General features: G+C 41.0%; 1 protein-coding gene across 1 annotated transcript; it reads left to right on the forward strand.

Moving 5' to 3' along the window:
- Positions 1-7,891: 7,891 nt before the first annotated feature.
- LOC115457869 (olfactory receptor 1509-like) lies at positions 7,892-8,839 on the forward strand. Its single transcript, XM_030187535.1, has one exon. It carries the CDS (start codon positions 7,892-7,894, stop codon positions 8,837-8,839), a length of 948 nt encoding a protein of 315 aa, XP_030043395.1.
- Positions 8,840-15,552: the final 6,713 nt, after the last annotated feature.

The raw sequence follows: 15,552 nt of genomic DNA on the forward strand, positions 1-15,552 counted from the left end.
TTTCCTGTCTATTTAAAGAAAGACACCATTGTGTAAACCATCTGCTCTCAATGAATGATGTATTCTGTTTAATCTACTATATGCAATTCTGATTATTTTTCCCTTGATTAAATTTTACATGGATTTTCCATTGAAAGGTATAATAAAGCTGATTGAATTATGCTGTTTTAAGTGAATAATGGGAGTTATATCTTTTGACACATTCATCCTGGATTTATAACACTGATTTATATAAATATATGCTCATTAAGGGAGTCTTTTACAAAAGGCGCATTAAAAATTAGTGTACGTTAAATGTTGACACCCATAGGAATATAATGGGTGTCTCAATGTTTAGCGAGTACTAAACATGCAATGCGCCTTTCTAAAAGTGGCCCTTTCCTTGAGTGCGATGGAGTGCACGGATGTGGAAGACTTGGTCTCGCAGAGGGGAGATCGTTTGTTCCAACGTTGGTCTCCCTTCTGGGACACATTAACGCCGACAGCCCGCAGTAGGATTTTGAATGGTTAAAGCCCATAGGGAGGGGTGGGGGGAGGGGGCTGTTGGGGGAGGGGGAGACAGGAGGTATGTAGGAGTACATAGCGAGAGTTGGAAAAAAAGGAAAATGTGATTCTACACAGTTTATTGTTGTTAACCGCGATGTTTTTGTTTCTGAATAAAGAATTTAAATAATAATAATAATGTTTAAGGTTCAGTATAAATATGCATAATATTCAGAAATTAAGTTATTATAATAAAATGAGAATATGTTCTCAGAACTAAAACAGTACTCCAAAGTAATTTTTAAGTAACATCTAGGTACCCTATTAGATGGACCTGTCAGTCATCACACAATAGTATATATTGCATTCAGCTACTGGATAGTCTTTAAACTGACCAACTGATCAGCCATTTCTAGAAGGTCTTTTTAAAGACCAGACTTCCTATCTATCCAGCACAATCATATATTGGAACTTTTTTTTTAAACTTCAAATACAGATCAGAAAACTCCTGAGGCTTGTGGATGAAATTTGGTACTGTCGAGTCTACGATCAATAAAATCAACTTGAGGAGTTTAAGACCGCTGTCTCTGTCTCTCAAATTCATGGTGGTTTTCCCATCATCTTTGTCTTATATCTGTGAATCCCCACACCCAACCTTGACTCACGCTATTCACAGTGGCCCCAAGAAAACAGTTCTCACATATAGCAGAGACAGTGGGATCAGTGACCTCAACAAAACATCACCTTATCACTTCCCAATTCTCTTACTTCTGTAAACTATACCCTAAAACTTTTCCTCTCCTTTTCTATTTTATCCCTTTCACTTTTCACTCATTTTCCTTCCCTTTACTCATACTCTCCCATCCCTTTTCTTGTTGCCAACTTACCTCCACTCTCTTCCACCCTACATATGAACGTAAGAACACCCTTTAACTTTCCCTACCTTCTCTTCTCCTCCTGTTTCCATAGCTCTCTCCGCCTATTCTGAGCTCACTCGATACTCTCCTCTCTGCCCATCCCTTCATTCTTCCCTTCTTGTAGCCTAAACTTCCCTCACTCTGCTCACCATTCCTCTTTCACTTCTTTGTACCACACACTTCCCTCTTCCTTTCACCCTGCCTCTACCGTAAACTCACTTTTCTTCCCCTCTGTATCCTCAATCCCTTATGCCTCCACTCCTTGTCTCTTAAAATTCCAAGACACAATCCCAGGCTGCACTAATTTCCTTATGTCCCACTGCTTCCACCCCTCCTCACACCTCAATTGTTCCCTAAACTCCACTCTTTCTGCTTCCTACCTAACTAAGCCAAAAAGGTTCCTTTCCTTCCTACTTCTCTTTTTCGTCTTTCAATGATCTGCAGAAATGTTACTATGGTATGGGGGGGGGGGGGGGGGGGGGAGGGGAGATGGAAGGCTGTAAGAGAATTGCTGCCTCCGGCTGCTTCACACGGACCGGGTTACTTAAGGTTGCTAACTGTTTGACAGTCAAAAACCCACAAATTTCTATTCCCACATTCTGTCCTATGTTCAGATCTCAATAGCCCCACACCAAGAACTGCCCTACTCCAACAAATAATTGATCTATGCTGTTATAAAATTTTGATACTATATTAATCATAAGTACATAAGTATTGCCATACTGGGAAAGACCAAAGGTCCATCGAGCCCAGCATCATGTTTCCAACAGTGGCCAATCCAGGTCACAGATACCCGGCAAGATCCCCAAAAAGTACAAAACATTTTATAGTGCTTATCCCAGAAATAGTGGATTTTCCCCAAGTCCATTTAATAACGGTCTATGGACTTTTCCTTTAGGAAGCCGTCCAAACCTTTTTTAAACTCCGGTAAGCTAACCGCCTTTACCACATTCTCTGGCAATGAATTCCAGAGTTTAATTACACGTTGAGTGAAGAAAAATTTTCTCCGATTTGTTTTAAATTTACTACCTAGTAGCTTCATCGCATGCCCCCTAGTCCTAGTATTTTTGGAAAGCGTGAACAAACATGAACAGAAATGTTTTTTTTTTATTCCAGTGGTTTATTGACACAAGAGGACTCTGAGAAATTGTAAGAGGATCTTACGAGACTGGGCATCCAAATGACAGATGATATTTAATCAGAGGAACTGCAAAGTGATGCAAGTAGGGAAGAGAATGAGAAGATATCTAACTATCTATCTGGTTGCAGTTTGGTGGTTCTCTGTGTATGCTGCTCACCTTGTGGTCTCCAAAGAGCGGTGTTGGCTATCTTGGACCTATATTTTGTTTATAGAAGTGTGCAGGCTCTGACTAGTAATTTTCCCTGTTAAGGCATATGAGAATCTTCCATCCATGATGTTCTTACCATTGGGAGTGATGAGTACATGTCCTAGGTTCAATTGTAAGAGGCAAGTAGCCCTCCGAGAAGTCTCACACAAATTACTTGTTCCTTGTGATTGAAACTGTGATATTCTTGCATCCTATCTTTCATGGTAGGTATATTGGTGGGGAACTAATGGACACCATAGAGGGGATGAAGCTGAGCAATGTAGATTCTGGCATACCTATGTGCCTGTCTCACTTTGTGCACAAGTCTATGGGAAGCCAAGAAAACTGAATGGCTGAAGGGAGTCAAGGGAACAGGTGAGATGGCAGGTAGATGATAGAGCATGGTGGATGGAGAAACCTGCCTTCTAAAGCAATGGATTGCAAATTATAGGTCAAGACCTTCATGGAGTCACAGAAGCAGGGTTGCTGCCTCTCTTTGGAACGCCACTGTGACGTGCCCTGCAGTGAAAGTCAGCTTGTGACTTTTACTCCAGTGAATATTCAAAGGCCCTATGTCCGCCTCCTATGTGGGTTTCCTGTTAAACTATAGAAAAATGGAATGTACTTGAGTCTGTGAGTATACATTGACACGCAGGGCCTTGTGGTGACTGCTACTACAGGGGCCAGAATTGCCACCAGTGATGCCTGCAACTGGTTTCATGCTATGGATAAGTGTCAGCAGGAAAATGAAAGTCTGATAGTTTGTTTTAATCATCATCTGTTCTAAGCTGCATAGAAATCTGTCACCAGTTTTCCAACAATTGAAGCTGATGCAGCAATATTGTGGTTTCAATGGAGAGGGGCAGGGAAGTCCCCTGGAAGACTCAATGGGGCTTAATCGAACGGGGCCATCCATAAATATGGGTGGCCATCTTCAAGGCAGGCCCCAGAAAGTGGCATACCCGACCGTATTATCGAAACAAGATGGCCAGCCATCTTTCGTTTCGATAATACGGTCAGGTCCAGCCAAATCTCCACATTTGGGCTGGCGTTAGAGATCGCCGCCATTGGTTTCCCGCCGATAATGGAACCTAATGGCAGCCATCTCAAACCCGGCCAAATTCAAGGCATTTGGTCGTGGGAGGAGCCAGCATTTATAGTGCAGTGGTTCCCCTCACATGCCAGGACATCAACCAGGCACCCTAGGGAGCAATGCAGTGGACTTCATAAATTGCTCCCAGATCCATAGCTCCTTTACCTGGTGTGCTGAGCCCCCCAATCCCACTCCCCAGAACTGTACACCACTACCATAGCCCTTATGGGTGAAGGGGGGCACCTACATGTGGGTATAGTGGGTTTCGGGTGGGTTTTGGAGGGCTCACATTTATCACCACAAGTGTAACAGGTAGGGGGGGATGGGCCTGGGTCCGCCTGCCTGAAGTCCACTGCAGCACCCACTAAAACTGCACCAGGGACCTGCATGCTGCTGTCATGGAGCTGGGTATGACATTTGAGGCTGGCATAGAAGCTGGCACAAAAATGTTAAATTTTTTTTTTGGGGTGGGAGGGGGTTGGTGACCACTGGAGGAGTAAGGGGAGGTCATCCCCGATTCCCTCCAGTGGTCATCTGGTCAGTTGGGGTACTTTTTTGAGGCTTGGTCCTAAAAATAAATGGACCAAGTGAAGCCGGCCAAGTGCTCGTCAGAGCCGGCCTTCTTTTTTCCATTATCGGCCGAAGTCGGCCATCTCGTAACCACGCCCCCGTCCCTTCTTCTGTACCGTGCCGAAACGTCCCCTTTAACTTTGGCCGGCCCTGTGACGGAAAGCAGTTGAAGGCGGCCAAAATCGGCTTTCGATTATACCGATTTGATTCGGAAGATGGCCGCCCTTCTCCTTCGAAAATAAGCAGGTCAAAAAACTTGTTTGCCCATCATGACTGAAACCGTGACATTGCTGCACAAATATGGTTGGCAGACCCGTTTGCACCTGAGAAGGAATGTTTGCTGGGCCTGGGATGCAGGACCAATGTTTGAGAGCTGGGTCACACAGAGTAGTAAAAGTGGAAGGGATGGGTGGGTGACCAAAAATCCTCCATTTCAATTTTGAAAGAGTCAGAACTAGCATAATAAATTATTATGGCTTGGTTAATGATAACACAACAACTTTGGTTTGGAGTGTTGGCATGTTAAGAACAAGAAACCTTGTAAGGTGTGTGAGAAACCTCAGGTAGTGTTCCTACATTAGAAGACGGTGCATCAATCTGTCAGTCTGAATTGCAAGGGGCAAGCAATTTCTGCGGGACTTTTAGGGGACCTGCATGCCCCTTATCATTGAAACTATGAAATTGCTGCAAAAGCTGCAAGGAAAGAAAGCAGAAGAGTACTATGGTGTGTTTCCTAGGAAATATTTGCTATAAAATAATTCACATCTCTTTTTTTCTTATGACTTAAACAATTTCTTGCCCTTTAATAAAAAAACCCCCGACATGCATTGAATCTTGACAACAATAAAATCAGTGAGAAAATGAACTTAGCAGCGGGGGATTATACATTTGAGGAAACAATGAATATTCTCAGGAAAAAAAACCCAGCTGGACTACAGTTCACATTCAGTCTTTCGTTCTGTGTTATTGTTGATTTTTTAAAGTTGTGAACGATGCTTGGGTCTTCAATACAGAGATTACAAAAACAATTCTAACTTTATCCACAAGGACTCCACAGGTTGCTATTTTTTTCCCATAGATGTACTGGTAAAGAGTGGGAAAAGAAAAGTCATTTAATCTATTGCTTAATTTGAGATCCTTCAAAGATTATAATCCCAAGAGCCCCAAATAGAGTTTAAATTCATGAACGCGTTGCCTATTGGAGAAAAACCTCAAAACAGTAGCTTTCGTGGGAGCCAGTGTGGCAGAGACAACCTATTCTCCAGAATTTCTGAATTTACTGTATCTAAAAATTATACTCTTGTGTTCATTTTGAGGAATATATTTGCTATTTAGAAATTACCAAGGAACAGATCATCAATTCAGGTGAAGATCTCTCCAAATAATATCCAGTAGGTATATCTCTCTATTTCTATTTACCGTTATTGTTTATCCACCATGTCATTTTCAATTTGTTACTGTAAGTGTTAAAATGTCATTGTGAGATATGCTTCACTGACACGGTAAAGCTGGGAAATACAGAAAGAATATCTATTCAGATGCACGATAAAAAAATATGTTATGATCTCTAGCAGCCAGTATCAGTACACGTTCATCTACTGTCTGGTTTACCTTTGCTCTCCTTGTACCATCTCACTTGCTGTGTCCCATTGTCTCTCTTCAACTCTTTCCTTAATGTATATAAAGAGAATGACCAATATGAAATAAAAGTTAAATGGACCATCACGTTTAAATTGGAAGAGTAGGAAAGACAATTGTCAGATTGGAATTGTATTGGAAGCGCAATTAATTCTTGATTACATTAATCCCTGCTTTCCAAACGGGGGGGGGGGGGGGGGATTTATTTATTTATTTATGGTTTGCTTCTATCCCACCTTTTCCCACACATGCAGGCACAATGTGGCTTACAAAAAGTTAAATAAAATCACAAAATAGGAAACTTAGAAAAGTATACAAGGAGGAGGCAGGATGAACCACATCTAACAGGGTAAGGGTCAAGGAGAGTGCATCAGTCAACGGTGAAAAGTGGGGAGTAGGTCTTGGCAAAGAAATAGGTCTTTAACAACTTCTTGAAGAGGGAGTGGTCCGCTTGGGTTTTAAGGTGTTGCGGGAGTCCAAAATGGGGTGACAACCTAGATAGGGTCTCCATAGATGTATCATTTTTAAGCACATCTAGCAGAGGTGCGTAATTTTATTTGGCTGTAATCATGGGGTCACAGCCGCAAAAAGACAGGGAAGCACTGGCATAAATTATTAATTCTACTTTTTTTAAACTTTTAGATCCAGACTGGGATCAAACACTTCATTCGCTTCAGAAGAAAGGAATTCTTCACTGGACGTGTTGTAAGATTATGAAAAGTTTCACTGACGGTTATGTCCATGTAATTAAATAAGATCATGAAAGAACTGATGACCGGTGCTTGAGTTTCTGGGAAGGAGGCCAGTGGGTATCACATGGTGAGTAGATCTCATGCTGATCTCGATACGTAAGATTGGGTTGGACTTTTTATAATGAGCTCTCCATTGGGCTACGGATGGACACAACTTTATTCACAATATTCAGAATCACTATGTAGGTCAATGAGATATATAATGGATTAAACAAACTTCTATTTTTTATATTTTTGTTACATTTGTACCCCGCGCTTTCCCACTCATGGCAGGCTCAATGCAGCTTACATATTGTATACAGGTACTGATTTGTACCTGGGGCAATGGAGGGTTAAGTGACTTGCCCAGAGTCACAAAGAGCTGCCTGTGCCTGAAGTGGGAATCAAACCTATGAAACTAACTTTTTAAGGCTAATTTAAAACCAAAGAAAGTACCTTAAGAGAAACCAGCACTTAGTTGGTGATCTCTGAAGGGTTACTGAGGTATAACTGTTAATGTCTATAGAAATAAAAGCATATGGGCTGCTGAATCCATTCGAAGGAAAAGTTTGCTTTAGGTGGGATGAGTGTACCCTGAGAATATAAAGCTGTATAGAAGTCTACAATAGAAAGAAAAGAAAAGAATACAGAACATGATAAACATGGGATCTTGCCAGGTACTTGTGACATGGATTGGCCACTGTTGGAAACAGGATATGGGCTTGATGGACCTTCGGTTTGTCCCAGCCTTATGTGCTGAAGCCTAGCAGCTTAAATCCATATTAATATTTAGCATTTGTGAAGCACTGCCAGGTGTATGTAGCATTGTTCAGACACTTATAATACAGTGCCTGCTCCACAGAGCTTACAATCGAATCAAGAGAGACCTACATAATAAAGCAAGTGATTCTAGGAGACTATATTATAGCAAATTGGTCAAGATATAAAAATAACCTCAAAAAGATGAGTTTTTAGCCTGGATTTGAAAAGGACTAGGAATAGAGCATGTCACAGCAACTCAGGAAGTCCTTATAATGAATATTAATGTTCTTGGAGCATCTGTCTCATTTCATGTTTTCTTTCTATTGTCTGTTGTATTTCTGTTTACCTACAGCTGATAAAGCGGAAAGAATGGCAGTCAGGAATGAAACCAGAGTCACACATTTCATCCTTCTTGGACTTTCTAGCAATCCAGATTTACAGATAATGCTCTTTGTGCTGTTTCTAGTGATGTACCTGCTCACTGTAGCTGGGAATCTTCTCATTCTGATAACCATCTATGTGGACCCTCAACTGCACACTCCCATGTACTTCTTCCTCAGCCACCTGTCCTTCATAGATTTGTCCTTTGCCACAGTCACTGTACCCAAATCCCTTGTTAACTTTCTTATGCAGAGCAATACCATCTCTTTCAATGACTGCATTGCTCAATTGTTTTTCTTGCATTTCATTGGGGGTGTAGAATGCTTTCACCTGACCCTGATGGCTTATGACCGCTATGTTGCCATCTGCAATCCGCTGCGTTACACCACAATAATGAACAGACGAGTCTGTCTCCAGCTAGTGGTAGCGACCTGGATAGGTGGTTTCCTTCATGCCGTTGGACAGGCATTTCCAACAATTCAGCTAACCTTTTGTGGTCCTAATGAGATAAATCATTTGTTTTGTGATGCCCACCCCTTATCTGTGTTGGCTTGCTCTAGTACCCTTATCAGTGAAATCGTAGATATGGCCAACAGTGGAACCATAACCCTTGGTTGTTTCTTGGTGTTGGTCATATCTTACACATACATCATCTCCACTATCTTAAAAATACGTTCATCTGAGGGAAGGAAGAAAGCCTTCTCTACCTGTGCCTCCCACCTCCTGGTGGTCACTTTGTTTTTTGGTCCCTGTGTGTTTATCTACATGAGACCTTCAGTGACATTTGAAGCTGACAAACTGATCGCTGTTTTTTACACTATTGTGACCCCTTGGTTAAACCCCTTCATTTATACACTAAGAAATGAGAAGGTGAGAAAATCCATGAAGAAGCTGGGAGGTAGGAAAGTGTCTTTTCTGGAGACACATATGAAATGATTTCCTGTCCATTTAAAGAAAGACACCGTTTTGTAAACCATCTTCTCTCATTGATTGATGTACATACTCTTTAGTCTGTAAAATTCTATTTTTTCTGTTTACAGATATAATAAAGCTGAATAAATTACGTAGTTAATAGTGAGAAGCAGAAGTTATATTACATGTCCCATCCGCCCTGCATATAAATACATTTATGCTTATTAAACTTTTTTTTCTACTTATGATTAAATTACTTTTTGAGATTCAGTAGCAGTTTTGTTCTAAGAAATCTTGGGGGCTTTTCTACAACTACTTGTTTCAATTTTGGCACCTTGATGTTATCTACTGAATGCTAACTCTATAAACATCATCTAGGTGTACCTAAGTTGTTATCGAATGCTCATGAAAACATATGTCGGGGCGCCAAAAGTGAGGTGGTATTATTTCTGACAGATCAATGGTGGGGTAATTGTTGGCACCTAAGTCTGCCAATTGATTAATGTAACTGATATCTTATATCAGGTATGGAAGCCTATTGATGCTATGCCCATGATCCACCTATGTTGACAGCCTCCTTTACAATTACATTCTATATCAGATAAGTTCATTTTTAATGGAATAACGCACAGTGCATTTATGTGGTTATGCAAATAAGGTAGCCAGTGCATTTTTTCTTCAAAAAAGTACTAATACTCAAATGCTGGGCCATCAATCAGGAGTGGGGTGATCACTGAGGGACCCACCCTGCAAGCCAGTCACAGAATCTATGAAAAGGCGACATTGATGTGCAGAGCCTGCCCTCTTACATTAATATGTGAGGACCATGGGTCAATTTTAGGCAGTGCAAAAGGTGCCGGTAATTCAGTACCTACAAGTACCCCCTGACAAAAAGCCCTGAAGCTCGAACGCACACATGCTAGGCGTGCCTAACTCAGCAATAGCATATGAATGACATAAGAACATGCCATGATTGGTCAGAACAATGGTCCATCTAGCCCAGTATCCTGGTTCCAATAGTGGCCAATCCAGGTCACAAGTAACTGGCGGAAACCCAAATAGTAGCAACAGTCCCAGGGCGACTATATAAAATCATTGTGTGATTCTTTACAGTGTAAATATTGTATGGTGATCCTAGTCTAGTAAGCAGATGTGTCCTTAAAGGGTTTGCTTGCATTTGAGAAGAATTTAAGTTTTTTTCTGACTGTATAATCAGATGTTTGTCCCCTTCCTTATCAGAACCTTTTTCACTCCTGCACAGTTCCATGTCCTCTCCTATCACCATTTGAATTTGCCTTCTTGCGTATTTTATTTATTTAAACATTTACATACCACTTAAATCAAAGGGGTTTACAAGAAAACATACACAGCAGCAATACACAACACTAAAACAATAAAATCAATAAAATTCAGATAATTCATGTCCTACCACTGATGTTTCGTGTCCATAACTTGCATACTCGCCAAACTGCACCACTACAACAGCCAATCTCTACGTACATGCCTCCACAAACAGAGAAGTATTTAATACCGCTTAAATTGCTAAATTTTGCACAATTTAATGCACTCCACAGCTGCACCCCAGACACCGAAAAAGCTGTAGACTTGGACGGGCATAATCGAACGGGGCGCCCAAGTTTTCCTGGGGCCGTCCTCGCAGGACGGCTCCATGAAGGGGCAGGGAAACCCGTATTATTGAAACAAGATGGGTGTCCATCGTTCGTTTCGATAATACAGTCGGGGTCGCCCAAATCTCAACATTTAGGTCATCCTTCGAGATGGTCATCCCTGGTTTTCGACGATAATGGAAACAAAGGACGCCCATCTCAGAAATGACCAAATCCAAGCCATTTGGTTGTGGGAGGAGCCAGCATTCGTAGTGCACTGGTCCCCCTGACATGCCAGGACACCAACCGGGCACCCTAGGGGGCACTGCAGTGGACTTCACAAATTGCTCCCAAGTGCATAGCTCCCTTACCTTGGGTGCTGAGCCCCCCAAAACCCACTCCCCACAATTATACAACACTACCATAGCCCTAAGAGGTGAAGGGGGGCACATACATGTGGGTACAGTGGGTTTATGGTGGGTTTTGAAGGGCTCACATTTACCACCACAAGTGTAACAGGTAGGAGGGGTTGGGCCTGGGTCTGCCTGCCTGAAGTGCACTGCACTCACTAAAACTGCTCCAGGGACCTGCATACTGCTGTCAGGGAGCTGGGTATGACATTTGAGGCTGGAAAAAAAATTACGTTTTTTGGGGGGTGGGAGGGGTTGGTGACCACTGGGGGAGTAAGGGGAGGTCATCCCTGATTCCCTCTGGTGGTCATCTGGTCAGTTCAGGCACCTTTTTGAGGCTTGGTGGCAAGAAAAAATGGATCAAGTAAAGTCGGCCAAGTGCTCGTCAGGGACGCCCTTCTTTTTTCCATTATCTGCCGAGGGCACCCATCTTTTAAGTATGCCCAAGTCCCGCCTTCGCTACCCTGCCGACACGGATGGCAGAGTCCTGTGCACCTTAAATGGAATGTTTGTTGGGTCTGGGATGTGGTGCCAACATCTCGGGGTCAGGTCAAAGAGAGAAAGAAGAAGAATGAAAAATGTATGAATACCACATGCCCTTCTGTTGAATTTTCAGAGTTACAACTAGCGTAACTAATTATTATGACCTGTGAATGATAAAAAAAAGAGACTTTTGTTTATAATACTGACATGCTATGAATAATAATCCCCCTAAACTGTTTGGGAGTCCTCAGCTAGCATATGCACCATGAGGCTGGTGTATCAATACGTTAGCTTCAATTGCAAAGGGCAAGCAAGTTTAATGGGTCTTCCAGGAGGTCCTGCCTGACCCTCATGATTGAAACCATGATATTCCTTCGCCAGCTGCAATGGTAGAAGAAAGAACAGAGTACATCACTTTTCTTCAAATTACTTAAACAATTTCTTGCTGTTGAAAAAAAAAACAGACTGTGAATTTTGTCAACAAGAAAACAATCAGATTTGTCCACGTGGATTCCTTACTTTCCAAACTATTTTTTTTCACAGATGTACTGGCAAATAGTGCTTTTAAGATTGCAATCCCAAGAGCCCCCTGTTCAGTTTAAATACATCACTTTGCTGCCTACTGGAGAAAAAGTTCAACCTGTAGTTGTTGGAAGAGCTAGCGAGGCAGAGAATGTTGTACTCCAGAATTTCTGAATACATATAACAAAGCTGCGGTAATTTTTATGGATGTGTTTGGAATATAGAAAAAAAGCAATCCAATCATCATCCATTTAGGTGATGATCCCTGAAGGGGCAGCAAACATCTTTTTCCTTAGAAGGACCAAGCAAATCAAGCGTTGTTCCCGGCCATTGATGCTGTAAGGGCAAAAATATGGTCGCGCCATGACTCAAGTGGCCCAACCTATTCTGCTGCCTATGCGTCCTTACAAATATATACTGTAAGTATTCGTCTCTTTTTAAAATTTATCATTATTGCTTTCCCACTTTGTCATTTTCATTCTTTGAACGTAAGTATTAAAATGTCGTTTTGTAAAAATACTTCACTTCCGGGGTAAAAGTAATAAACATCAAAATAATATCTATTCAGGAGCAGAATAAAGAACATGTTATAATCCTTAACGAGCAACAGGTTTTTTTTGCCCATTTTCAGTGTTCATCTCCTATCTTGTTCCTCCGTGTCCTACCTCTGTCTTACTGTCTCTTTCCTTAATATATCAAAAGAGAACAATCATTGCCAAACAAACCTTTAGAAGACCATCAAATATTAAATAGGAAAAGTGGGAGGACAATTATCAGATTGGAAGTGTATTGTCAGTGCCACCATCGCTTGATTAGATAAATCATTAATGATATTATTTACTTTTAGATCCAGACTGTGATGAAACAAATGTTATTCATTTCAGAGGAATGTACTTCTTCACTGGAAGTATTGTGAGATTATAAAAAGTTCTACTGATAGTTATGATCATATAATTAAATATTATCTTGAGAGAACTGATGAACTGTGCTTGAGTATGGGGGAAAGAAGTCAATGGATATCATACGGTGAGTAGACGTCATGTGGGGAAAGTGCTGATCTCGATACATAGGATTGGGATGGACTTTTTTTTTTTTTTTTAAATGGGCTCTTTATTTGGCCTTTATTCACAATCTTAAGAATCACCATGTAGAACTTGTTCTGAGGCAGCAAACTCTATAATGGATTAAACAAACCCTTTATATCAACCTATAAAACTATCTGGTCAATATTCAACCGACGTCAGTGAGAATTGTTTAAAGTGTTGACATATACCTGCAAATTAGACCTAAATATTCAATGCCAGGCCATGTTTGGATACCTTCAATGAATAACTAGGTCAATCTGAATATGTTCTGGCCACCAACATTAATGCAGGTCCAAGCTCAATATTATTCAGGACCTGAATGTTAGGTCCTTCAACCCTCTTTCTAATTCCCCTCCAGCTGTGAATGTACCCATGCCCTCTGTTTCCCATCTCCCTCCTTCTGTGCTCCCTATTTATATTTCTTCACCAACTTGACTCCTATGCCCTCACAAAACTTAATTGGTGTTTAATGGAACAGATCTGGAAGGTCCCTTTCCTTTCTACCCCATCTGCTCCAGAAAAATAGTTCCGCATTTAGATGTTATTCTCTCAAGGGTTACAAAAGTATTATTGTGAGAAGTCTGTAAGACAATATTTTATTTATTAGGATTTACTTACTGCCTTTTTGAAAGACTTCAATCAAGGGGGTGTACAGTAAGAATAAATCAAACATAAGCAATAGACAATTACTGCAGTAAAATATTCAAATAACAATACACAGTATGGCATGGTATGCTATTTACAATGTCAACAACACGGTACCTAATAGAACATTTTTATAAACAGTGTAGGGTATAAGCAAAGAACGAGCATATAGATAGGTAAAAGAGTAAGAGGAGTTAGAAACGAAAGTGACTAATTTAAAGAAATTTGCACATGAGGTCACAGAAATGATAAAATGTTATCTCTGCTAGGGTAGAAGTGGATAAACATTTCTTGCTACAGTATGTGCAGCCCGAGTCACTCCTTGTGTGTGTGAGTGAGACTAACACGTTAGTTACTTCTTCCATTAAAGGCCTGGTTGAAGAGCCAGGCTTTCACCTGCTTCCTGAAGTAGAGATAGTCTTGAATTAAGCGGAGCTTTTCAGGGAGTGCATTCCAGAGTATGGGGGCTACTCCAGAGAAGGCTCACTTGCAGGTAATCACATCATGTAAAGTCTTTTGGAAAGGGTGTGGTTAGGGATACCCCTTGGAAGGACCTTAGTGTTTTTGGAGGTATATAGAGGGTCATCCTGTTCTTCAAGTACTCGGGCCATTTTCTTAAGATCAGACATAGAGTTTTAAATTTAGCCCTGTGTTGTACTGGTAGCCAATGAAGTTTTTGCAAAAATGGTGGGATGTGGTCACACCACTTGCATCCTTCTATTAGTCTTCCTGCAGCATTCTGAATCAATTGGAGCTTGTGCATACCCTTTGTAGTCAGACTACTGTAGAGTGCATTACAGTAATCCAGTCTTGATGTTATCATGGCATGCAAAACTGGGCTAAGATTTATCTTCTCGATGTAAGGAAGTAGCTCTTGAAGGTTGCTTGGATTTGGGGATTCAGGGTAAGTGTTGAATCTAACCGTATTCCGAGGTTCCTGACTTGTGATTTGAGGAGCAGTTTGTACTTCCCAAAAGAAATTTTGACGTCAGGTATGTGTCCATTTGTGTTTGGGATCTAGAGAAGCTCGGTTTTACTAAGGTTCAGGCAAAGTTTGTTGTGTTTAGCCCATTCTTGAATTAATGTTAGACAAGTGATCAGTTTATTCAAGGCTGTAGGTAAGTCAGGTTCAATGAGTATGAGTAGCTGCACATTGTCTGCCTAGATGTAGAACTGAGTGTCCATTGACCGAATCATGTCAGCTAGTGGTTTGAGGTAGCTATTGAACAGAATAGGTGACAATATCGATCCTTGTGGTACCCTACAGGTCAGTGCACATGGTAGCAATGAGTTGCTGCCAAACATTATGGATTATTGTCTGTCTGATAGTTAGGATGTGAACCGAGCAAGTACTGTTCCATCAATACCTGTTTCTCCCAGTCATGCTAGCATGATATCAAAGATCCACAGTATCAAACGCTACTGAGAAATCAAGCAGTACTAACAGAAAGGCAAATGCCCTTGGCAGCAAAATATATTTGGAGGGCAAGGGTTAATTTAGGAAATATTAATTTAGGAAATATAAAGAATGTATCTTGACTGTACAAAGCTGTATATAAGCCTAAAATATAACAAAACAGAACATGAGAGACCAAAATTGCCTGGCATCTTAAATTTTTACTATGAATTGTGACTTTCAGTTACAGTCAGCTTGGGGTTTATCAGCAAGTCATCATTCATAGACTACACCCTTCTTGTTAGATGGAAACCAATGGACAGAACATGAAAGACCAACATTGTCTGGAAGCTTAAATGTTTACTGCTATTTATCACTTCCGAAAAACTACCAGGTGTATTAGGATGATATACAGACACATATAAGACAGTCCCTGCTCCACAGAGGTTACAATATAGTGACGTGAAAAATATCTAACAAATAAATTATAGCTGAATGTATTATAGAGATGTTTTCAATGAATGTATGCATATTTTCGTTCTATTGTCTCTTGTATTTCTGTTTCTCTACAGTTGATAAGGAGAACGGG

This window comes from Microcaecilia unicolor, chromosome 14 (genome assembly GCF_901765095.1).
Source record: "Microcaecilia unicolor chromosome 14, aMicUni1.1, whole genome shotgun sequence".
NCBI lineage: Eukaryota > Metazoa > Chordata > Amphibia > Gymnophiona > Siphonopidae > Microcaecilia > Microcaecilia unicolor.